General features: G+C 43.3%; 1 protein-coding gene across 8 annotated transcripts in view; it reads right to left on the reverse strand.

Moving 5' to 3' along the window:
- Positions 1-17,181, reverse strand: part of TCF7L2 (transcription factor 7 like 2) — a 173,230-nt gene extending 156,049 nt beyond the window's left edge. For all 8 annotated transcript variants that reach the window (XM_053983890.1, XM_053983889.1, XM_053983888.1 and 5 more), the window contains exons 1-3: positions 16,941-17,181; positions 16,540-16,606; positions 16,232-16,356 (exon numbers count right to left, since the gene is read on the reverse strand). In XM_053983890.1, the coding sequence (XP_053839865.1) occupies positions 16,232-16,356; positions 16,540-16,606; positions 16,941-17,129 (381 nt within the window). In that variant the 5' untranslated portion in view covers positions 17,130-17,181. The remainder of the gene's footprint in view (positions 1-16,231; positions 16,357-16,539; positions 16,607-16,940) is intronic.
- Positions 17,182-25,967: the final 8,786 nt, after the last annotated feature.

Consider the following 25,967-nt stretch of genomic DNA (forward strand, 5'->3'; position numbering starts at 1 on the left):
TTCCAACTGTTCCAAGATGTTGGTACCTATGACTACATTGATGTGCTCAGTTGATTAAAGCCAAGTATTTTTACTGCAATTCTTGGATGAACCACTCTGTCAGGCTCTGCAGGCCCAGAAGTATAAATTAAATCTGAAATCTGGGCCTCAGTTTGGGTGGGCAGTGTTCCTTCAAGTTGTAAAAGCACTCAAATAACACCACATGTTAACAATACAACTGCTCCTCTGGCTTTGTCATCTAATAGGACATCAGTCCTTGGCTTTTTTTCAGCACAGGAGGCCCATTCATCACAGGAGGCCACATTCCCCTGGTTCTTCCCTGAACACGAGTTAGAATCAGCTGACACTGGACCTGAGTTTTTGTCCAGATCAGAGAGAACAAGATGCCACCCAGTGCCCACCTCGCCTGCTCAAGCATTCCCAGTAAATGAACAAATCTTACTACAGCAGCAGAAAAAAAGTAATTTAGTTGCTCAAAAGGGGCCTCTGGTGACCCTACCTAGCTGCTATGCAACAAACTAAATACAACACATGCTGCAGTGAGTGTATATAGCCTGGAACAGGCCAAAATGTATAAATTTTCAAGGCAGGTACATAACTCTGCTGACAAAGTAACAAAGAAATGGGTGCAAACAGCAGAAACTAATACAATCTATATTGGTAAACACTGAGGAAAGACAAACCAACACCAGTTTAATCTTCTGTTAGGTCAGTGTATACATATTCATACAAAAAGAGATAATTTATTTTTTTTTAATTAATTTCCTCCCTCTACTTCTCTAAATAACAAGTCTCTAACTTGTTTCAGTAAAATCCACACAACTGCAAAGGCAAAGACTCACCATAACCACTAACTTACACCACCTGCCAGAAATAAGATCACCTCAACGGTTTGCAATTGAGAGGTTAATCTTCTTAAAGTTTTAAGACAAATCGCTACACATTATCCTACTGCAACTACACTCTTTGGCAGGAGAAGGTCACACCACCCACCAAAGAGAAAAATACATATCTCTAGTGGTTCAAACCATGGCACATCACTGAAGGACTATTTTTAGCCACCTTCCAGTCAGCTTCAAATCAGCGAGAAATATTTCTTTCCGTAGCTTCAAATTAGCCTTTAATAAAGAACTCTGATTGTTTCCCCAGTACAAGCCAGGCTGCCTGACATTGTTTGGAGGATAACTCATCCTCCTCTGAGCAGAGGTACAACCACAACTCCTTTGGTGCATAAACAAGAGAGGCAGCTACCGATTTCTCTCTTGATCAAATAGTCCCATACCTGAGCCTCCTGTTGTGCTACACAGCTGAGTTATTACTCCTTGAAAAAGAACAGCAAGTAACTTCTGAACCATTTCACAGGCAACAGCCTTTTTCCCCCCTCCTACATGAACTGAAAGGCCAAATACCAAACCTATTTGTAGAAGTCAGGATTAATTCTAACAGGAGAACCACTGAGAGGATAAACTGATCTGAACGTTTATCTAATCACTAAGCATCATTGCTACTTATTAGTTTATTGTACCCCAAATGCACAGAGTACTTAATATAATAGAGAACGTTTGACTTGTGCCTGGAGGAACTTCCAAGAGTAGGAAAGAAACTGAAATAAAATGAAACTCTAAGAGAAACCAATCTCAAGTTACAACCACTTCTGATAGCAGGGACATGGATCTTGGCTTTCATTCTGCAAGAACCTCTTTTAGCTGTTACTGGAACTACCCCAGAGAAAGATAACCCTCAGTTAGACAATCAGGAAGTTACAAAAAACTGTAAATCTGCATCAACATCACAGAATACCACGAGGAGATGTCTTACAGGCTCTAGCACTTCATGCTCCTAGCTGTTTTGATGTTCTTGCCATCTCTGAAGGTTACTCTGGAGGCATGAGACAGCAAGTCACCTTTGGAAACTACACACACCTTCAGCTTTAGAGGAAAATCATCTTGGGAGTCAGACATCCCAGCTGCCTTGACTGTGCTCCTACCAAACACAGCATACCCACGTGAACATCGACCCAATGCAACTTGCTGATTGTATCAGTACATTGCAGCTGGGGTTGGTGATTGCTGGCACCACAAACCACCACAGAGTCCCAGCACCTCAGCTCCATGCAAACATTCAGGTTGAGATGTGATCACTCTGAAGGCAATCAGTGTGCAAGATCATTACCAACCACCTCGTGCAGCTATGCCTTGAAAAGTGACTCCATGAAAGTGGTATGAGGGTGAGGTAGTGAGGAAAGAGGAGTGTAGTGTTTATTTCCTTTTAACTTTCCATTTCATATGCATTCAGTGCCATGTCTGAACATGTCCAGACATTTACTTCCCTCCCCATTTACTCTTCCTCCAAATCCTTGTCCTACAAATTTTTTCTAGGATCAGAAAATTAAGCTGAATCCATTTCTCTTTCTTATGCACATGGAGTAATAAAAAAGACTTTGCAATCCAAATTCTGCACTTGTGTACACCTGCGTTAACCCCATTGTCCTCAATTTATTCCCTTAACAATGGCTGTGGGTTTGTACAGGTGTTGAACAAGCCCTGTAATTAGAATTTAACAAACAATTCCAACAGCAGAGGAAAAAAAAAAAAAGAAAAAAAAAAGTGAGACTTCAGCTCACTCCTTGTGGCATCAATGAACATATTCAAGTAGCAGGGGAAAAAAACAAACCACAAAATCAAATTTCAAAGGTATTTAGGCATGTGCAGATGCTGGCAGGAAACTCAGGAGATTTCCAAATACTGCCCATTTTCTACTTAGATCCACAAACCAGAGCAATAGCACAGAGTATAAATGAAGTTGCTTCTCATTTGCACCATTTTTTCAGTATTCTCTTTAGCCTCCTTCCTGCTTCACCAAGTATTTTGCTTCCAAAATAAACTTTATAAGCTTCCTCATGGGATCACTATTTAGGCCATGATCCTACAAGCCCCAAAGCACAGACCCAGCTAGGCTGAAGACAAGTCCTCAGAGGGCTAGTATGGAGGCAAGCCCAGAGCATGTGCAGGACTGGGGCTTTGCACCACCAGCTCCCAGGAAGGGAAGCACCTCCAAATTGCTTCTCCAGTCAGAAACACCAAGAGCAGGCAGAGAAGCAGAATGGGGCCAGGCAGAAGAGCAGGAGTGAGGAAATGTCACACAACAAGAAGAAGAGGGCATTGGCTGCTTTGTGTTGCCACCTCAACTAAACTTCACGGCTGCTCTTCCAGGCTGAGCTGGATTTTACACAGCTGTAAAATCAAATAAAAGCTTTCTGTTGCTGCCACGAGCTCTGGCTTGCAACCACCACTTCAAATCAGCTTCCTCCAGCCCTCTTTCTCCAAGCACCAAGCCACAGCCAGGACATGGACTGCAGACATGGTTAGGCTTTGTTGTGATGGATAACTTGGTCACAACAGTCTAATAGGAAATGTTATCCAGCTGGCAAACAAATGAGATCGGTGACTTTATAGGGCCAGCAATTACTCCTCGGTGATGCAGAGTTACTGCAGAGAACTTAACACTGAAGATATGCCCATTACTGACAAATTTTCAAACCAAGAAATTAATTACCAGCTGAGAAAATAATGGACAAGAGCTAAGACTGAGAGAGGCTCAAGAGAGGTCCATCATTTGCAACAAGTACATTCTCAACAACAATTGGTCCTGGTACAATTAGTACCACACTGGTACTCTTTCAGGATGGTAGACATCACAATTGGTCTGCAAACCATCAATGGTTGAGACAAAATAGCATCATCTAAAAATAGAGACACTGTTCAACCTGACTATGGCATTGTCCAGCACACAAACCCCACTCTATGCTCCAACACTGCAGAAGCAATTCAGCATTACTTCCAGGAAAACTGATGTCTCCCAACTCCTCTTTGCAACTCCAAGACAACTCCCCCATGATCAGAAAGCCCTTCCATATTCACACACCATGCTCACAGACAAGGCAACTGAACTAGAGGAGCACATGCTGCTGAACATTAATAGGCATTTCTGAAATGCAAGCTCCAAGACAAGTAATTTTTCCATAGCTTTTCATGTTACAGCAAAACCATGTGAAAAAAAAGGAAGTCTGCTTTTGGCTAAAACATAAGGAGATGTAGCCAAATTCTTCATCATCATCATCATTAAGTGGAAGGTAATTGATGAGGGATGAAGGGAAAAAAAAAAAACTACACAAGAACACATGATCTCTGAGATACAATTTTCACAAGCCATGACTTTTTAACAATGTACCCATAATCAGCAGCAAGACCTTCCTTTACCCTCTGGTCCATCCACACCTTAGGAATTCAGTGCAGCTGCTGGCTGATCCCAGGTCTCCAGAAAAGAAGAGGGGAGGAGACATACAGCACTCACAGGGTGCCAACAAAACACCTGACCATGCCAGAGGCCTTCAAGGCAATGTGATACAGAGAAACACAAGACAGACATTTAGACATCAGCCTAAATGGATCCTCTCTCCCTCCTTCTGCCTTCAGATGTAGAGGTGAATGAAGGGGAGAAACATAACACTGACTAAATGATTAAGTAAATTAGCCAAGGTTGCCAGCTCCAAACCTTAAAGTGGAGATCCTACATTATTTTAGGGAGAACAAATAAAAGGCATCACAAAACCTAAGCAGCTATTTAAATGGAATCAAAATTACCAACATTACACCCAGAATGATTACTAAAGAAACTCAAGGAGCTTGGTATTTTCTTTTCTTTAGAAGTAAAGCCATACAGGAAATTCAGCAGTCACATTTTCTTCCTTGGGCAAGAACACCCACACTGCTCACTCACACATTCACTCCCATTTTTCTCTGTGCAGTGTCTGACCAAGAGGAGCCCAGACCGAGTCCTCCAGACACTCCTGCATTGTGCACAAAAACAATCCTGATTTTTACAGTTTTATTTGGCTTGTTCACAAGACTCGTCTCATGTAATCCACAGGCCTGATCCTTCTCCTAATAAGAGCAATGGCAAAACTCCAGCTGATTCAGTAGTTCTGGACAGACCTTGCAGCAGCAAGAGGATAAACTTTAAGGGCCCAAGCCATGTCCATTCACTTTTCTTGCTTCCACAAGTAATCCTTTTAAAAATAATGGGACTTCTCCTAAGAGTCAAACATGCAAGACTGAGTAAGAGTAGAAATCAACAGAGAAATATTTGGGGCTCCCTCTCCACCACAGCACAAGTGCATTTTCCCAAGCATCCTCTTATTCTGGTAAATCAAATGACAACACCAAAAAAACCAACCAAACAAAAAAAAATTAAAATAAAAATAAAAGCAAAATGTCTAAAAATGCTATTGAAGGCAGGAAGAAGAAACCTAAGTCCTTCTTTTTAAACAAGGACAATCAAATGATGAGTAGCTGAAAATGTGGCCACACACACACACACTCCTTCATATACACATACATACACAGAGGCAGTTCATCAGAAGTGAATTGGAGAGAGAAAGATGAATTTGAACCCTTTATCCCCTGTCCTTTATAAAGGCTGCCACTCAGTAAACGGAGATTGCTCTAATTACTGTGACAATTCTGCACCCCGTTCAAACAACTTTTGTGCTCTGGACAGGTTTCTCCGCGAGTTTGAAATTCTTGGCCTGAGAACCACTCTTGTCTAAAAGAGGTTTCTAGTTGCAAACGCAGAATGCAACACTAACAAGTTGTCCCTCTTTTCAGCTCCTTTCATTCTCCTCTTTTCCAACTGCCTGATTCAGGGCTTAATGGAAACTTGTCAAGGCTTTTCTTCCCACAAACCCTGTAGAGCCCCAAGGCAATCTGTGCACAGAGCAACCACAGGAATCTCATATTGTCAATTAAAATTGAATAGACACCTGATAACCAAGTATGTGTTCAAGGATAATATACATCACATGCATATACACAGATGTACCTGTGTAGCCAGTCCAATGCCCACATTTGGGCACACCAGCAGCGCAGCAACTCACAACTTCCTATTTACAACCACCCAGTGACACCCAGGTTCTAGTTTTCACTTTTTCATTCTATATTTATTAAATTTAATTTCACTTTTATGAAATTAAAAACAAAGTACTTTCAAGCACTGTAGTCGAGCAACAGAATACAATGAAAAAGAAACTAACTACATATATCAAGCACTTGGCCTTCAATAACCCTGGGGATTGTAAAGATATTTAGCTGCTATCCAGATAAAATAAGCTCTGTGGATATTCTTTACACAGTAGTTTGTGACCAATGCAGCAGTTATGTTTGTGACTAAAATAAAAAAGGTACTTACAGGAGATAATTGACACAGACATGATTTAAGCTACGTTTTATGATGTAGTTTAAGAATTAATAAAAACCCCATGGGAGAATGTAACAGGGATTGAAGTAAACAGAGACATTTGGTTAATATAATAAAAATCTCAAATAACTTGACTTCCAGACAGAAAACTATAATCTGTAACTCCTCTGAAAGGGAGAAAACCTTCCTGTAAATGTCCCACAGAAAACAGAGATAGAAACACTGACTGCCATCTTATTCTTCTGATGTGTTCACTCAAGGTCATACCTTCCCTCGGATTCTTTAATATTGGCAAACATTTATAATAGAGCACTTTCAATAGCTGCCTGTTCAGCCTGGGTGTAGATCAATGCATCATCTATATGCCGACTTCCAGACCTTGCCTATGCCAGAGTAGTGGTCCTGGTTTTATAAATCTCTTAAATCTAATTAAACCAATGCAAACCTCTTACTGTCTATGTTCCCAAACCAGTTCACTCATTTAACCAAGTTAAAATTATTCAGGCTAGGGTTTAAAGCAGTTCCAAGAGAAACTTTATTAAATATTACTATCAGTTAAAAACAGAAATCAATGTAGAAAAGCTGCTACAGAACAGAAAAGCCTATAGTCTCAGATTTTTCCAGATCATTATTTAAGGAGTCATTGACTCCAGTGGGAGTTCAGATGTGCTCCAAGAGGTACGCCTCCACCTTTTTTGCTCTGTTTTTCCCTTTCTTAAAATAGGACAATTTGTTTCTATTGTATCAACATCCAAGAATCTCACATTCCCCAGAATGTCCCTTTGCAGTATTTTCAGATTGGAAATTTCTATTACTTTATTACTTCCCACATCTTCCTGTTGGACTAGTTTGGGGTTTTTTTTGTTGTTGTTTGTTTGGTTTTTTGTTGGGTTTTTTTGTTTGTTTGTTTTTGTTTTTTTTTTTTTGTTTTTGGGTTTGGTTTTTTTTTTTTTTTTGTGTCTCTGCTGCATCACCACCAGTAGTGAATTAAGCAGCAGAGAATGATTTTGTTGTATACAGCACCTTTCATGCCACAGATACTTTGGAAAGACCTACAAAGCTGTGAGATAGACACAAGTCGAGCACATTTATATATTCATACTTGGTAGTCATAAGCATGCAATCATACTTCCCACAGAGCCTAGGGCACCAAAACCTGTTCTGCCAAGAGGGGAGAACAGTTAGGCAGGACTAATTGTGTCAGTAGGAAGAACAAAATGGTTAAGTCCAACAAGAGTCCCTCCTGAATTCAGCCTCACTCCCTAGCTGAATGCCTGCAGGAGTTTGGTACCAAAAACATCTGACCCCAAAAAGAAACTGCCCTCCCATTTTCTCCCTCCTTGCACTTCCTTCACCAAGCAGCAAAGGCATTTCAAACAACATAAATCCATTCTCCACTCAAAGCCTACTTGGCTCCTATAATTTCTATCATTTTCTTGTCATCATTTCTTCTTTGCTGAAGCCAGCAGCATATGAGTCAGAGAACAATCATTAACTTTTACAACTTCCATACAAATCCACCTACTCACATTAGAAAAGCAGAATTGACATGCAACACAGCCTCGGACCAAACCCTGATCCTGCCAGGATGCTCCACACTTCTGTGGGAAATACTGCAGAAGCAGGAGCTCATTCAAGAATGCACCATTGGAAATGTAACTTGACTTCCTCTGCCCCCCCTCCTCCAGGAGTATAAGACTATGATGAAGGAGCAATACATCAATATCATATTTAGTTGAGTTTGGCATTCCCAATGCCTTCATCCACTTTTGAAGAACTTGGCCATTGGTTCAAGACACACTGGGCCTGATGCAAAGCCCTCCGTTATTAATAGAAGCCTTTTTTCCACTGACTTCAATGGATCTTGGACCAAGCCCAAGGAAGACAAGATTTCACAGCAGTAAGAGTGACACACATTCTCCACATTGAAAAAAAAAAAAAAAGCAAAAGAAACAATACGAAGCATTTACAATGTCAATCTGTATAGCACAGTTTTGTTTGTGTTTTGCTTTTTTAAAATAGGCTCTAGGTTGTTGGATTACTGCACCCAAAAAGTCTCTCTGAAGGTGGAAGGAATCACAGGCAGATACAAAATGCTATGGTGAGATACATAACAACCCCACTACCTCCCTCAACTAGTATATAGAGGCATCCTCTACCACAACATTTCTTGTAAGTTGCTGCAGCCACATTTTAAAGTGTCCCAGCACTATAAACTCCTCCAGTAACAGCTACAGTATTACCCATGATGAATTAATTTATATTAATATGGCTATCACGCGCATTTCCATATGAAACCCATTGTTCTGGAACATTAATAAAAACCTCACTAAGTGAAGTAACATGGTACCTCTACACTTAGTTTAAAGATATTTAGAATAAATACATTTAGAACAAAATTGCTAATATCTTTAGTTTATCATATCTGGCACAGCAAGCAGAAACCCAGTTATCTTCTCAGTACGTATTTATAGCATCGCCTTTTCCCATTCATTCTGCATTTTCTTAGAGAATCTGCTGTACCCTACATCTGCAATTCATTGACTTTACAATTTACCACATGTTGAGATGGAGAGGTCTCAGCTCCATTTGAATCACTGCACAAATATGCAAGTGATTTATCGTTTTAAAACTAAAGACTGCAGAAGAACGACTCCACTTTTCCTGAACATTACTCCTTCTGGCAGACCATGAACAATTACAGCGCGTACTAATTAAGCTCTGTAAATGTGCTGTGCCCTGCTAATGCCTACCAGGCCTCAAATTTAGTTGCATGAAGCCAAACTTCAGCCAGCGACTTAACTCATTCAGCACTGCCCAGTTGCCTGAGTGTGACCCCACAAAGAATAAGGGTCGAGGGTTGAGCCAACCTAAAACAAAGGCGTGAGACTGAACAGATTTTTGCCGGAAAGAATCACAGGGGGGAGATGCTGGAGGGGGTGGGAAGCATCTTGGGAAAGAGAGGAACATCCTTGTTGATAACCTGTTAAAAAGGTACAATACCACACCAGCTTTTCAGCGCAGTGCTGGGGGATTCGGATCTGTCCCTAGGGGCTAATAAGTCACAGCGCTCCATTGATTAGGGAAATGCATAAAACCTTCAACAAAACTGTACAGCTATTTGCGGAAGAGCCGAACTGACAGCCCCCTCTTTTTTTTTTTTTTTTTTTTTTTTAAGTCAGGCTTTACATGGCTCTAGAAGAAAAACATATGGCTAAAGGAGTGCAGCTTTCCACCACACATGTAACCCTGCCTTTTTCTTAAATTAGTCTCCAAGCACAACAGTAACCTAGGGGGAAGCCTGAAATCAACTGCTGGAGAAATTAAAGCTAAAAGTAATACCTAGTCATATTTGAGTAATCACATTATCTTGTTAAAACACACACACACCCAGCACAGACAAGACAGCAGCACTTCAAATCTGACTGTCCACTCTAGCAAAGCGTGTGTAATGGGGAGTGAGCTGAGAACAACAAGCTCAGTGCTGAGCGAAGCACTGCTTCTTCTCGGGCCCCAGACTCTCCTGACACTTAAGAGTCAATCCCCAGATCCCAAGCTTCCCCTCCAACCATCCATTCAAATACTGGCATTTCCCCCCCACGTCCCCCCCCCAAGTTTCTACAATTTCTCCTCACGCTCCAACATCCCTCCTTTGTCCTCCAATTACTCTCCAGTGGCCCCCCTGCTCTCACAGTGCCTCCCCCCAGTTAACCCCTCCCAAAACACCACCCTGTGCACGTCCCCGTGCTCCCCTCCACGCTGACCTACACGTCCATCCCACATTGTCCCTTCCAGCAGGACACAGGGCTTCTCCCCGAAAAACTGCCTCTAACCTCAACATCTTCATTCATTCAGTGCATGTTTTCCCTTAACGTGGGCTTTTGCCGTTTTCTAAGAGGCCCTGTTTTGTACACACAAACCAGTCTAATATGTCTATTTCCAAGCATCCTCCTTCTGCATAAAACCCGAGGCAGTTTTTTCTTTCGTCCCCAGCTCAGCGGTATGTGAGAAAATTAAAGGACATTTCCAGGTGTCATCTGTCTTTAAATGTTTGCTTGTGCCCGTATCTAGGAAATACTGCACAATACTGCTGAGACCTTTATGTAAAGGACATGAGCTGTGCTAAACTTCTTCCCTCCTTCAGCCTGGCTGCATCACCCACTGCCCAGCCTCTACAGCACCACAAGCGTTAATTATAAACTTCGGAGCCTACGTAACCAAAAAAAAGCACAAACATAAAGCAGCATTTGGGAGGAGTAGCAGAAATATTCTTCGTTTTTAGGTGGGGAGAGAAAGGATTTCCATATCTCCCCCACACACCCCCACCACCACACTTCATCTCTCATTGCTTATAATTAGTGAAAGAAATTTGACCCACTGCCAGTGTCTGTGGACCTTGGATATTATAAGGCCAGCGTGGCGTCAAATATCTTAACATTCATAAGTGTTATAGGCTGTAAATAAACCCCGTGGATTTATGACCCTGCCGTGCTTGCCAGCAAACGACTGTGGCACATTTCTTTCAGCAGACCTGTCGAGGTGCAAGTTTGCCTTTGGTTGTAAAATTAACCATTTCCTTCACAAATGTGCCCAATTAAAAGTCAAAGTTTTAAGGCTTACTTACATATTTGCCAGGACACAGGACTAAGGAGACACCCGGGGAACACAGCTTTAAACATCCCCCCAAACCTCACAACTCCCTCCAAAGCAAAACTTCTCACAACAGCCCCAATGTGCAAGGAAGGTGTCTGATTTCACCAAAAAGCCCTGAAAAAAACCCAAGCTGACAACCCGACCGCTGTTATATTTCTACGTGCCTATCGCCAGCCCTCATTTTTGGCTGCTCTGAGGCTGGGGGGAGCAGGCGTCTCCCCCCAGGCTGTGCCTGGAGAAGGATCTCCTCCCTTCCCCCAGGATAATGTCATCTGCTTCCTGTGTAGGAGAGCATTTGCTAAATCCAGGTTGTCTCATGCTTAACTGCCAATAATCCAACTTCCACATAACTCCCAGACAGCTGGGAAAAGGTCCTTAGAGTTTTTAGTCATGGTACAGAAACACACGTCCACACAAAAAATCTGCAGCTGTCCTTTTTCTCTACACCACATTTTTTATCTGATTTTGGGGCCCACTCATGAAAGTCTTGACAAATTTAGAACATTTTTACCTACATTCTGGTTTACAAGCGCCAGTGAAAGCTGCAACATATTCCTTCCCCCCTTCCATCTTCAGCTGACAAATCAGCACATACTTGCTTGAACAAAAATGAAGGGGAAGAAGGGAAAAAATAAACCACACCACCCTATTCAACATCCCCAGTCCTTGTATGAATGCATTCAAAAAATCTGGAAAGGCATCTACTGTATTTTTTTTTACTACAGATCAGCCACTGTTACACCTATTAAAATTGTTCGATTTCCAAAGCAAATATTATTTTTAATGAAGTGCAGTCCTGCAATTATCCTGTACACTCAAGTAACAGTACTGCATTATATTGTTTTGCAAGGTCCCAGAAACATGAAACTTTTCTCTAACTAATTTTCATAGCCCCCTGAAGAGAAACTGATGGAGTAAGCAATGCAGCATTTGCTCCAGAATAAAATCTTATCAGGGAAAAAAAAAAAAAAAAAAGAAAAAGAAGAAGGGAAAAAAAAAAGAAAAAAAGCATAGCATTAAAAATAAATCAGCTTCTTTACTGCAAGTAAGTTAACAAACACAGTCTGTTTGCCACTGTATACCAGCTATGCTAATGCTATAGCAGAGTGATTCAGCAATCAACCTAATTAAGCACAAGGAAAGTTTCCTTTATGGAGGTTCCATTTGATTTACACCACAGGATCATCAGTTATTTAACAGCTTGTTTTTACACAAGTCCAGAAACTTTATTAAAAGCATGTCCATTCATTTTTTTTTAAACAAAGCAAATAATTCACTCTCCACTGAATAGCTCTGTATCATAAAGTACCAAAGTGCTGACATATTAAGTTGTATCTACATTATTAAACTAGTTGGTGGACATTAATACTATAATCCATACTGCAGACATTAAACCTCAACCATAAAGATTAGTAAAGAATTAATATTGTCACATCGAGACTGAAACCTTAACACTCCAGCCATAAATATTTCTGAAGGAGATGAAAAACAATTAGCATAAACACCAAAGAAGGGCAAGAACACCTGTTCTTTTTCAGGGCGATAAGCATTTTATTGTTCTCTATTTAAAATGTAATGACCTGTGTAATTACAGTAATATTACATTGTATTGCAAGGGCTTGGAATGTCACACTTTGAAAAGTGTTGTCAAAACAATTGGAGGGAGGGGAAAAAAAAAAAAAAGGACCACCATTAACCCTTTACACCCCAGGGTCTAAAGCTTTTGTATTACGAAGGATTACATTGTCTGATTCAGTAGATAAAGAAAAACAGCAATTTTTCAAGGCAATTAATAAAAAATGTTTCCTCCTAAACATAAAAATCAAGGCGATGGGGCTGCTCTCCACCACAGCTATTCCCAACTCCCAAACTTTGGGGCCAAACATAAGCTTATCCCTACAGTCTCACTCAGCCAGCAACAACTTAGGGGAAAGGAAGATGCAACAGCACTAGTAAAAATAAGAGCATCCGCCAGCAGGGTTTTCTCACATTACACGGCATCTATTTGCTTTAACCAAAAGCATTAACCAAGCTCTAAATTGAAGCTAAAAATCAAGTACACCACTTCTACATTTTCCAACTCTGAAAGGAAAACAGTCTCCTTTATTATCCATAACATGCAGCCACCCCAGTCCCTCCACAAGTGCAGGGATGGAACTGGTGCTCTCAGATGCGTCACTTCATTACTATTTGACTAAACCTCTACTTAATAACATCTATTCTCATGAGCACACCACAGTATTCTATCAATAGCAAGATTAGCATGCAAAAAATCTTTGATTTTTAAAAATAAAATTATTCCTATCAACCTTGATAAAGAGTTTGCAGTATTTAAAGCATTATCCTTGAAAAAAGATTATTCCTCATAAGCAGATTTTATGATACTTCATAATTCTTCACATTCCTGAAGCAGTAAAGGAGAAATTGCTGCCCACAAGTTTGCTCTTGAACAGACAATTACAGGTACATTTAAAAAACACAATAATCCCACTCCAACCCCAAATAAAGCAACAAAAAAAATCCAGGAAAAAAAAAAAAACCACAACAAAAAAACCACACCCACAGACTTTTAAGATTGTACAACAGCAAAAGGAAAAGAAAAACAATTTTGCTATGTATCTGCATCACCTCTTTACCTTGCATGCTCTGACACTCAACAAATATGGCTCCAGGAAAAACTACATAAATAAAAATAAAATTCGTAATTATGCAGAACCATCTATACCTTTCCAACGCGTATTTAAAAATAAAATAAAATCAAACAGGAAAGAGAAAGATCTAGTTCATCTGGAATTGAAAGCTGGTACAGCAGAGAACTAGAATCCACCTAAAAATAGTGTGTGACAGACAACAGCTATCCCGCTGAATCTTTATAATATTCTGCTCTCAGGCCTAAATAAACAACTTTAATTTTTCCTGGCTATAATTAAGTGGCAGGCAAACAAACAAGCATACGGAATGTGAAAGAATAAGGTTAAGAAGATAGGAGAAGGTTGCTGGAGCCTGGATGTGGAAATAAGAAAATTGCCTATTGAGTGTGGAAATATCCTTTCAGAATCCATCTGATAACACAAGCAGGCCACCTGCTATACCAACAATAAACCAACCTGTAAGCTTTTGTACAGCACCTTTAATTCACATGAACCCAACATTCCTATGGAGGCCTTTTTTAACGGTGGGGGAGCAAGGGAAGGAATGCTCCAGGAGAGCTAAGTGCTGAAGGATCCTACCCCACATGCTAAGGGAAAAGGGATCTGTAATAAAGGTAATGAGGAAAAAAGAGCTGTAGTTGTTGTAAGAAAAACGCTTTAAGAAAAAGGCAGCAGAGGTGTGCTTCCGATTAGTCTGCACTTGGAACAGTGGAATGCATTGAAGGTAAAAAACGAGGGGAAAAAAAAAAGGGAATACAAAGCTTCACAATTCGTAACAAAGTGATTTGGAACAAAGATTGTTTTGCCATCTGGATTCTGGTACTTATGGAATTTGGAATTTATCACCATCATCCATATACATGTGGGTGACCATATTCAAAAGAAGAAATATAATGCATTCAGCCCTTGAATTCCCCTCCCCATCATTACAATTGCAAACTGCAGTCACCCCTCTGCTACTGTCCCAGAAATCACCTCCTCACAAAAAGAGCCTCACAAGCTTCCAAAATAAAACTCAGCCACAGCCCTAAACATATGCAAAGTCAGAGAACCTTCCTCACAACCTCCCTGTCACTCTACATTTACTAATCTGTTTCTACTGACGTTTTACTAAGTGAAAACAAGACTGACCCGATGTTTAATATTTTAATGCTTTAAAACACTTGTAGATCTGATATACTGAAGTTGTCCAAGCCCTCAGTCATTAGTACGGCTTCAACATCTACCCAACAGTAGATCTATTATTGTAAATCGCTATCTCGTGTTACCACAAGGAAAAAAAGTGTATAAACACACACGGTGATGGAGGGAACGCTTCAGACTCAGAAACACCCAGAAGAAACAAAACAGCAACGCTAAAGCCATCAGTAGGAATCAGTGGTGTTCGGAAGTCCCAGTGGATTTAACCATTCAAAATGAAAAATTTTCAAACTCTTTTAAAAAAGGAAAGGTGACACTTGAGAAATCTGATGTCAGAGTAGAGCACACCGTGGGTGACACTACGAGCGGGGAAAACAGCTGGGACTACAAAACCACCAGCAGACCCCAAAGTTTCCTGGGATCTGGGCTAAACCTCGCTCTAGTTGCAGGCACACGCGGACCTGCACCCCCTGCCAGTGAACCCTGAGTTAGGGGTGAAAAAAAAAAAAGGCAAAAAAACCCAACAACAAAAAACCGGACGCTTTCAGCAAATTGTTTTCCTGTCAGCATACTTCCAAGAGGAATTTTGCTCGACTTGTCTGATTATTTTTTGCGCTGCTGTTGTTGTTGCCAGAGCCAAGCGAGGCGAGTTGTTTCCGGACTCAGCCCTGTGCCCGGAGCGCGGCTCCCCCCGCTCCGCACCGGGACGGAGCCGCTCCCCGGGCACGGCCCCGGCCCCGCCGGGCAGGGCAGCGGCGCTCGGCCCCCGCACGCCGCGGGGCGCGGATCGGGGCGGCCGGACCGGGCTGAGCCCGGGCACAACTCGCGGCACCCACGGCCCGAAGGGCCACAATGAAATCGCCGCTCCCGCAGGCCGGGGCGGGCGAGGGCAGGAGAGGGTTAAGGGGGAGGAAAGGGGAGGGGGAGCCGGCCCAGCCGCCACGGAGGAGGGCAGAAGGCGACGGATCACCATGGAAAACGAGGAGTTTGGAGGAGCGGATCGCAGGCTTGGCCGGGAGAAAATAACTCCCCTCCCCAAGGAAAGGGAGAGGAGATGGGAGAGAAGGGAAAGGGGGAGGGAAAAAAAAAACCCAGTCCCAAACTTCTTGGATTTTTAAAAATTTGTTTCCAGTTTTGTTTTGAGGCTGAAATAGATGTTGTTTGGAATTTGTTTGCTTTTTTTTTTCTTCCCCACCCCCCTCCCTCCGCAGCGGAGGTTACAAGGGTTCCAAAAAAACTGCCCACAAAACTGAAAGTAAAAAAAAAAAAAAAAAAAAAAAAAGAAACCAACAAATAAGAAAAAGACAAAATAAGAAATAAAAGGAGAAGGAAAAAAAAAATATGGCGAAGTGTAAACAATCCCCCTCCAGGCGCGGCCCGCGGAGTTTGGAAAGTTTGCGGCGCGGGGGAGGGGGCGGCGGCAGGGCCGGGGCGAGCGGGGCACCGGGAGCGCGGCGGCGGCGGGAGCCGGGGAAGGAGCGGAGGGGGGCTGAGGGGGAGGAAAGAGAGGGGAAAAAAAAAAATGCACTCACCGTTCTCGCCGTCGGAGAGAGCGATCCATTGGGCAGATACGGGCTGCTGAGGTCGGGGATCATTATAAAGGGATAACCCGGGTATGGTGGGCCCTTAAACAACCCTCCATCTTGCCTCTTCGCAGCTAACATGGCGGGGAGACACGAGCGGGAGCGGGGAAGGAAGGGGGCAACAGGGGAAAGAGAAGGGAGAAGAGGGGGGAAGGAAAAGTTTTTTTAGCAAGTGTCCCCAAAAGAGGAGCCGGGCGCCCGGCGGAGGGGCGGCGGTGCGGGGCGGGCGGCGGTGCCGGCCGGGCCCGCGTACTCACCTTCCTCTAAACTTTCCCGGGATTTATCTCTGAAAGTTTCGGACCGAGGCGGGGGCCGCCGCTCCGCCTGGGAGCGAGCCGGGGGTCGGCGTGGGGCAGTTGGGGAAGGGGGTGGTTGGGGTGGGAAGAATGTTTTTTGGGGGGTGGGGGGGAGAAGGGACAAGAGGAGGAATGAAAGACGAAAAAGAAAGGAGAGGTGCGGGGAGAAGGTGGAAGGGGAAACAAACAGAACAAAACAGAAGGCATCGTTACAAGTTGGTGCGGAGAAAGTTGGGCGCCGGCGGGAGCGGGACCCAGCGCGGCGCCCCCGGCCCCGGCCCCGGCGCGGCCCCGGGCACAGCGCGGCCCCCGCCCGCCCGCCCGCCGCCCCGAAACGGCCCCGCGGGGGGCTTCCCCCGTACCTCCGAGTCTGAGGAGCTGTTTTGATTCGTTTCTGATTCATTGACGAGAGACGACTTGACATCAGCTAAATCCCTCTCCGCCGAGGAGTTCTCGGAGATCTTCTCCTCCTGCTCCCCTTCGTCTTTGAAAGAGATCAGTTCATCGTTGGCGCCCAGGTCGTCCCCTCCACCGCCGTTCAGCTGCGGCATTTTCCTCCTGCTTCACCCCACCAGCAGCAATTTTGCAAAAAGGGGAAGGGGAAAAACAAAAGAAAAAAAAAAAAAAAAAGGAGGGGAATGGGGGGGAAAAAGGAAAAAGAAGAGGGGGGGGGAAAGTTTGCACCCAAAAAAGAAGAGTCCAAGGTGAAAGTTTCTTTTTTTTTCCCCTTCTCTTTCCTCCTGGGGAGGGGAAAAGAGGGAGGAGGAGGGGAGGGAAATGTCTCTTCTTTGCTCCTTTGCACCAGTGACTTTAGGCTTCTTCCTTTCCTTCTTCGGGATTTTCTCTTTCTTTCTTCCCGGGAGCTGCTCGGCGTGCACTGCGCGCACACGCACACCCGCGCACGCACTCGCGGAAAAATTAATAATAATAAAAAATATATAAACTGTGGGGAGGGGGGAGCAGCGGGGGGGAGGGGGGTTAAAAAAAAAATAATGCAACAAACCAAGCCCAGAAGTCAGCTGTGACGGGGGGGCAGTCGCCGCGGATATGGGGAGCCTGTGCCGCTCGGGTTTGAGTGAGTTGAAGTTGGACTGAGAGCTTTTCAGTTCAAAGGCGGCGCTGATTGACAGATAGAAAAAGGGGGATCGAAATCCGGAGGAACGGAGAAGTCTGGGATCCGGGATTATTGACAGGGAGCGAGAAACACACCAGGCACTTAATGAGATGCAGGAGGGGGCGGGGGCTCCCCGGTGACGTCTGCATAAATAAACAGGTCTGGGGCGCGGGAGGGGGAGGAGGAGGAGGAGGGTGGGGGAAGTAGGAAACTAACAATGATCCTTTTTGGCATGGGAGCGGGAGCGCGAGGGGAGGGCAGCGGGGGCGGGGGCGCTGCTGGGGGGGCCGGCACGCAAAAGGGGGGCGGGGGGGAGGTAGAGAAAAAAAAAAAATTTAAAAATTGTGCGCCGTAGCTCGGAGCTGCGGGACGGGGGGAGCGAGGGGAAAAACACTCGAACGGGTGTCCCTGACTCCGCGCTCCGGGAGCGCCAACTTTTACATTCTGGACATTAATAAACATATCATCCCCCCGCAGCCCGGGTTCTCCTGAAGGATGTTTGTGTGCCCTTATTATTTGGGTACATGTGACGGCAGGGTGGTGCGGTGGGTGCTTTTTTTAAACCGTTAACATTTTTCATGCCACTCGTTGGAGGTAAGAAACTCCAATCATAATAAACACTAGAATATAGTAAAAGCCTTTTTTTTTAGCGGCACTTGGTCCTTGCATTTATTATGGTTATAACACGCAGGATGAAAATGTGTGAGATCACTCACTGAAGATCAGATATTTCCAAATTATCTTATAGTAAGGCATAATGTTTTCTGGTCCTTGATGTAAAATAGAAAAAAAAAAAAAATAAAAAGGAGGAAAAGGAATGTGACTGCTAAGAAGTTAATTAGCATGGCAGGACGGAAAATCAAGGACTCCCAGACTTCAGAAGTGAAAAGTTGTGGTGGCGTAAACATCACGCTGCTGGGGGGAATCAAAGAGAAGGGGGGTCCGCGGTCCGGGCGCGGGGTCCCCGCGGGGCGCGGAGCCCGGGCCGGGGACCGCCCGGTCCGGCCGGAGCTGCGGGAGGCACCGGCCGGGGCTCTGCCTGCACGGCAACAAAACGGGGAGCAGAGTCATGCGGGTGCGAGAAATGGCATCTGTTACCCGAATCTAACGTGGCGAGGGGAAGGGGAAAACAAATTGATCTTCCAGCAGTGACAAATTGTAACAATGGACGAGTCAATTGGAAACTTTAACATGGGCAAGGAACAAAAGGAGGGGAGTGGGGAGGGGGGTGGGGGGGAGACAGTAATTTCAATGGGAATTAGTAAATTGCCTAATGGAAATGGTGTTTGAAAGCAAGGGACAGGCTGTACTAAATAATCCAAACATTCCTCCAGAAATCTAACCTGCTGCTCATGCTAAGGGTCATTCAGCACATAGGGTTTCCAAAACAAAGCCAATTTGTCATGCAATATTTAGAGAGTTTGGGGGTTTCAGCTAAACTGTCTTCTATAAAAAGAATAATAAAAATAATAATACAGAGATCGACAAGGCTAACACGAATTCTCAGGCATTAAAAAGTTCACATAGAAATTTGCATACTAAAGGGAAAGATGCAGACAAAATAGAAATAAAAAAATCACTGCAACTTACAACTTTAATATTAATCAGTAAAGCAGAAGTAGAGTGAAAGGAAGCATGAAAAGAAGTAAAACAAATGTGTACATTTAATCAGACAGGATTGCATAGGACACAAAGAACAGGGCTAATTAGTCTCAGCAGGTAGGGACTAACCTTCAGACTTCATAAATAAATAAGTCTGTGAACAATGTCTAAGTGGGAATATGGAGACAGAAAAGGGATTATTTTAAGACACCAACTAAAAACATGACTAATGAAATACTTCACTGTTAACTCAATGTACAAATGCATTGAACAGTTTCTTTTTCCACTGGTCTTTTGACTAACTTGCTTTTTGCTTTCAGAAATTGTACTAAATAACTGTCTGTGGGCATGCACACTCCCCATTTGCCCCTGATTATATACTTACTGTTTCTGCAAACTAGTGCCTTGCAAAGTGACACCTTAACAAATATTCTCCATTTTTGTTTGCTTTTTGATTTTAAATGCCTTTATATCCCAAAACAATATGAGATTAGAAATACAAATGTGACAGACTCCTATTTATTTTGCAGGGCCATGTGCTATAATTTGATCCAAATGAACAAAAACAGTTGCACAGTTTTGTTTTGTTTTTCTAAGATCTTTTTACAATCTGCTATGGATTTTTCTTTAAATAAGCATGCTTTTGCTTCAGTCCCAGCATAGTTGCTAACTACTTAGTAAGCACCATCAAAAGTTAGTGTGCAGGACAGAGCCAGTTGCTGCCCTAAGCTGGTTGCAGAAGAAGGGATTGATTCTGTAGAGGCTCACATGCGTGAGTCACATCACTGACAGGTGACTTGTGGAGGTGATGCCACACCTGGACTACTTGTGCAAGTCATGTTACTCACATGAGTAAATGCTGCTAGAAGGGAGCTCAGTGTTGTTTGCCCCAGTGCCAGCTGGTGGTCCTGGGTGTGTAAGATGGCTCTGGAAGGGCGAGGGACTGTGCCCCAGCTGTGGAAGGTGTTTCCTGGGCATGTTTTTGCAGCTGGGGTTTTGCCTCCATGGTGGATTCAGAGGAGTCCTGTGAAGGGCCAGGGAACTGCTTTCTCGTTTTCATCAAGTTCTTCCTTTTTCAAACTGCAGCCTAGAGCTACTGTGGTTGTGAAGCCCAAGGATTGTGGATGGTTGTGAACCAATACGGTTTAATGAAAGTAGTACAAGTCACTTTGGATAGCTTGTGCATCTGATTTGTATCATTCCTCCTTATGTAACAATTTGTTTCACAGTCAGGGAAGTGAGAGCGCTCCAGGGGTCAATAGCAGCTGTTGAGTAGTAGGTTCTCAGATGATACCTTGGATTTTAAAAAAAGTAGAGTGTTTAGCAATGAAAGAAACACATTAAAAAATAGAATAAAAAAAAAAAAATCAAGCTAGTCCATCTCATGAAACACGATTTATTGTTTGAATACCCAATTTTAAGTGACAGCTGGAGAGACAAAGCCAGGTGCTCCACATTCAAGAGATGTCTTTCTTGCCAAAGTTGACCTCTAGCACATATGAAGAAGTGGAAGTGCCTTTCTCCAAGCTTTTGTAACCCTCACCACTTGGTACAATTATACCAAATGCTGAGCTATGGGGTTTGGTGACCAACAACGGTGTCACCATTTTACACTTTGGCCCAACAGTTTGGTCCCGAGACTCCTGCAGGAGAACAGCAGCAGTGAAAAAGCATGTGAGGTTCACCTCACAGCTCACAGTGCAATGAACTGAAGAGGGAAGAGGTTGACATGGGGCAGCCAAAGAAATTTGCTGTTTTATGAAGAATGTTTTGGAGTCTTTAATGTCTCACCAAAGGCCCAAGCCTTACTGGAGAAATATGGCATGGTAAATGCCAGCTGGATCTCCTGGCTAATGTTTACATATTTGGTGTGAATCTGTTTTCATGGTCTTCTCCAAGAGATCCCAATGTAGGTTGCGATGTGTAAAATTAAAATTATTTATTTTGGAAAGATAAAAGGACTTTGGTTGACCAGGCTGGGATTTGAGTCTACAGCTCAAAGGAATCTGCATGTTTACAAATAATCTTGGATCATTAAATCTGCTCTGAATGTCAAAAAAAAAAAAAAATCAATATTGAAAAGGTTCCAATAACTGGAAGCAAACACATCTGCCTGGTGTCTTACCAGTACTGGCTCTTCCAGAGTTAGCAAAAAGGGGAAATTTTTTCTAGGGCAGATGAGATGACAGCATGAAAACACAGAAACCATGGCTCCTGTCTGCAGTCATTTGCATTGACTGAAACATGCACACGTGAAAATTCAAGAAACCTATTAAACAGGAAAATATCAACAAACAGCCGGATCATGGTGCTACTGGCAGATTTCTTTGTGGCTTTAGATGTCACACGTCAGGTGTGACATCACACACCAGGTGACAGTGACCTGTCACCAGGTCGCTGTGTGCTATTTGATTAAGGAGAAGTTTCTATCTTCATTTGATGGAGAAACGTTGGAAAATTAGTTCCAAAAAACTGCATGCATTGTTTTTCAAGCTCATAACACAGCCTAATGGCTCTCAATCCATGCTCTGCTTCCCAAGTCATGCCTATTGCTCAGTAGGAACATCCCTCCCTTTTAGCACCTAAACCACAGCTGTACCACTTGCTTTTGTTAGAGATAATTCTGTCAAATAATAAAATCGTTAATGGGTAGAAATATGCATTCATGCAGGGATTATTCACACTTTATCATGAGGTGATATCAAGCACTATAGGAGTGAATGACAAGAAATAGGCTTCTGAAATGCAGAGCCCTCCATAAATATACCATTTTTATTGACAACCCATCTTTTAACCCTAATAGTAATGGAAGAAATCCAATAAATGAAACATTTACTGCATAACTTGCCTTATTTTCGGGTGGTGTCTGATTCCTTTCTAGCTGTCTCTAGAAGATGTTTTTAGCCTAATTTGCTCCCTAGAAATTTCACTCGCTAGAGTTATACATCTATGACGTTTTATTGCCTGAAGCCAAGTCTGAATAAGAACTTTCTTAAGATATACTTATCCTAATGTCAGTCTACAAGAACTGGGCTGCTTCAGTTTGATTTATTTGTGCAGCAGAGATATGGTGCACCTATATAGCTGGCCATGGCCTCAGAATGTATCTAATATCCCAAACACAAACAAATAAGTGAAATCAGCAAGTTTAGCTGTGGTTAGTTACAAGTAGACACTTTTAAATTAATCGCCTTAGATTTGTATTTATATGTTTCTGTTTTCCAAAACAAGCAAAGCAGTAGACCATTGCAAAACTTCATTTCACAGGAAAGGTGAGTGTAGGTGTCTGTAATGTCTCTATACAGTCACAGGCACGCACCAAGCACTAGCCAGATGCAGTGTGCTTCGACTGTCTAGGGAATACAGGTTGGCATTTAAGGACCAGGAGCACAGAAGTCACTGGCTGAGCTTGCAGACCACTGCCTGGCTGATTCCCTGGGCTCTTTCTTCTGCCTGTAGCCTCTAGCACCCACTTGTGCAGTCAGTCAGTGCTTTGGAGCAAGAGCCTTCTTTTTCTTGATGGTTTTGCTGGTCCCTCACCATAACTTGTGCATGTTATGGTGATGCAGACAATATAGTGATAATACTCTGGCTTGCACGAATGTAGCATCAGTGAGGGTGGTCTTGTAGGTGAACCATGGCTGAGAGCAGATGGTGGTAGGCAAGGAAACCAGCAAGCTGAAAGGCTCGAGCACGCCCTCGGCCAGAAAGGACTGCCCTTTCAACTGACACACAGTAATTAGCTGCGTATGCATTTGTAGTCTGTTGCAATATGAGGTAAAAGGGATTAGTTTTGCAATGGCCTAGGAACATGAACATGCGCCAGCTGCATTCCAGCTGTAGGGATTCTGGTTGATGGATGACAATAGTCAGCACAGGGGTAGTAACTTCTTAAAACAGTCAAGTTTAACACCATAAGATTATTTGATCATACCAAGCAATCACAGAACCATTCATGTTGGAAGGGACGTGAAGATGCCTTCACTCCAGCCTCCTGCTCAAAACATGTTTTACCTCTGAATTCAGACCCGTTTGTTGAGGGATTTGTCCAGTCAGGTTTCAAAAGCCTTCAAGGACAGAAATGAGACAACTATGAGTTAGGACTTTGCGTTTATTCTTTCTGAATTTCACAATGTTCCTGTTGGCTCATTCCTCCAGCCTCTCCAGGTCCCAGTGGACAGCAGCTCTTCCCTACAGCATATTAATTGGACTGTCCAATTTGATGTCCTCTGGAAATGCTATGAGACCTCCTCCAGGTAATTGATGCAAATGCCAAAGAGGACAGGCCCTGGGATTGGCTCCCTTAGTACTACACCTGTCATTGACAACCAGGGCTTCAGGCCATAATCACTATTCTCTGGGTTTGGTTATCCAGACATCTTGTGTGCATCCAACTGTCTGCCTATTCAGACTGTAATGTCCTAACTTAAGTGCTGAAGTTTCCTCTCCTGAAGCCTCAGGTTTGTGCTCTGCTGCTTGTCTTCTTCACTCCTGTCACATTTGTGGCTCCTAGTAGTCATACAGCCACAGCTGCTGTTGTTTATCACATCCCTGTCCGATTCTTCCTTGCTTGTGAGTAGCAGATCCAGGAGACCATCACCCACCTTTTGGCCATGCACCATCTTTGTTACAAAGTTTTCCTCAACAAACTCCAGAGGCTTTCCAACCCTAGTCCATCCCACTGTTTTGATCTTTCAGCTGAAGTCAGAGAGGTAAAATTTTCCCAGTAGCACCGTGGACTGTTATCTGGAGACTTCTAATTGTGTAAAGACATTATTGACTTTGTCACCTTAATCAGATGATCTGTAACAAACCCATCACAGTGTTACCCTTACTGGGTTGCCCTCAAGCTCCCAATCAGCCCGCCTGTGTCTCCTGTTTCTGTATATTTGTCTCCTGTTTCCTTGTATTTGTGCTGCTCCTTCACATAGAAGGTACATCCCTTGCTTTTCTTCACTATCTGTCTTTCCTAAAGAGGATCTATCTGTCTGTCACAGATTTGTAATCATAGGAGTGATCCCACCATGTCCCAGCTGACCTATCCTCAGAGCACAGGCAAGTCAGTGCATTCCCTCGTGCCTCAGTTTTTTCTCCAAATCAGTCCACTTAGATTTCATGTTCTTCAGTGTACCACTGTCTTTGGCACTGTGTTTTTCTGTCCCAGATACCTCAGATCTTCAGAGCAGCCTATGGCCACCATCACAATGCAGTCAGTAAGGGTGACCAAGAGGAGTTCATTTTGGGCCAAGATAGGAAGTTTTAATTTAGGCTAGGAAGTGAATGAGTACTGCATTTCCTGCAAGGCCAGAGTTAAACACCCAGCCCAAAGCCCAGGAAGGTCTGCAGGCTGGAACCACATGTCCACATGAAGTGCACTCCTCTCAGGAGCCACCAAAAGCAAATTTTCATTTTACAGAAAATTGCAGGAATGTAGGGGTTTCCCTCCACTGAAGCAGTTGTTACCCGTATTTTGCACAGAGCCACCTCTATGCCACTGCATGTGCAAACAAGCTCCCGACAGTTGAAGCTTACAATCATATTAATTAATTGTTGATTTATTAATTAATAAACAAAGTAAAAGGGTTCTCAGGAAAATCCTTTTTACCTTCCTTGAGAGTATTTCAATAGCTTGACCAGGACATTTATAATAGAGATATTTACTGTATTTTACTATTTCCTAACAAATAATTTTCTGATTAATAATTCTGCTTTAAAACTTGTTTTGGTCTTTCCTTTTATTCTCCAGCTCCTGAAGCATATGTCTTCCTTTTTTTTCCTTCTCATTTGGCAAAGGCCTCCCAGCTACATCAAGCCGTTTCAAGTCAGCCAAGGAGATAGACAGAGCCCTGCTGAAGGAGCAGAGCAGTCTCTCTTTGTAAAATATGCTGCCATTTATCAGCAGGCAGAGGTTTTTCTTGCAACAAGGAATCTGAGCTAGTGCATACCAAAAGAGTGGCACTGGAGACTTTGTGGTTGGCTGTTGTTTCAGGCACATTCAGCGTTTACATAGCCTGAGGGCATAAATGAGCAGGCAGGAGGGAATGGACAGACCTTCCTACAGCACAATTAGGTGACAATGAGCTATCCAAAACAATCAGGAAAGCAGCAACATCAAGTGCTTTCCCTGTGTCTCAGGAGTCCTCCCAAGACTTATTGCATCAGAGGCTCTGTCTATTGCTGGTGCCTCTAGATGGTGTCTCTGGAGAGATGCAGTTGTCAGGCACTCTGGAACAGGATCCTTTCTGGGAAACTTCTTGCAGCCTGAAATATTGCAATTAGCTCCAGTGGAGGTGGTTTCTGAGCTCCCTGTCCTTACTCAACGCAGGATCCCTAGGAACAGAAGAGAGGAACCTGCAGGCATTACAGGAGGCATATGTAAGGGGGATAATTTACAGGAGTAATTCCAGATATCCTCCATCTACTAGATAGGGAAAAGAAAAGAAAGGTCTCAGGACCTTTCTGCTCTTGTTCTTCAAGTCAGTCTTTCTTGACTTACTTTCTCCTTCATGCCTCCAAAAAGGGAAGCCAGTGAGCTGCTCTTCTACTCTACAGAGCTCTGTTTTACAGGGGAGAGATCAGAAGGAAGGTTTCAATTTCAAACCAAAAGACATATAAGATTGTCATCAGCCTCGGTCCCACAGAAAATGCACTGTGTTTGGATTTCAAGGCGTTT

The sequence above is a fragment of the Vidua macroura genome, chromosome 8 (genome assembly GCF_024509145.1).
Source record: "Vidua macroura isolate BioBank_ID:100142 chromosome 8, ASM2450914v1, whole genome shotgun sequence".
Lineage (NCBI taxonomy): Eukaryota > Metazoa > Chordata > Aves > Passeriformes > Viduidae > Vidua > Vidua macroura.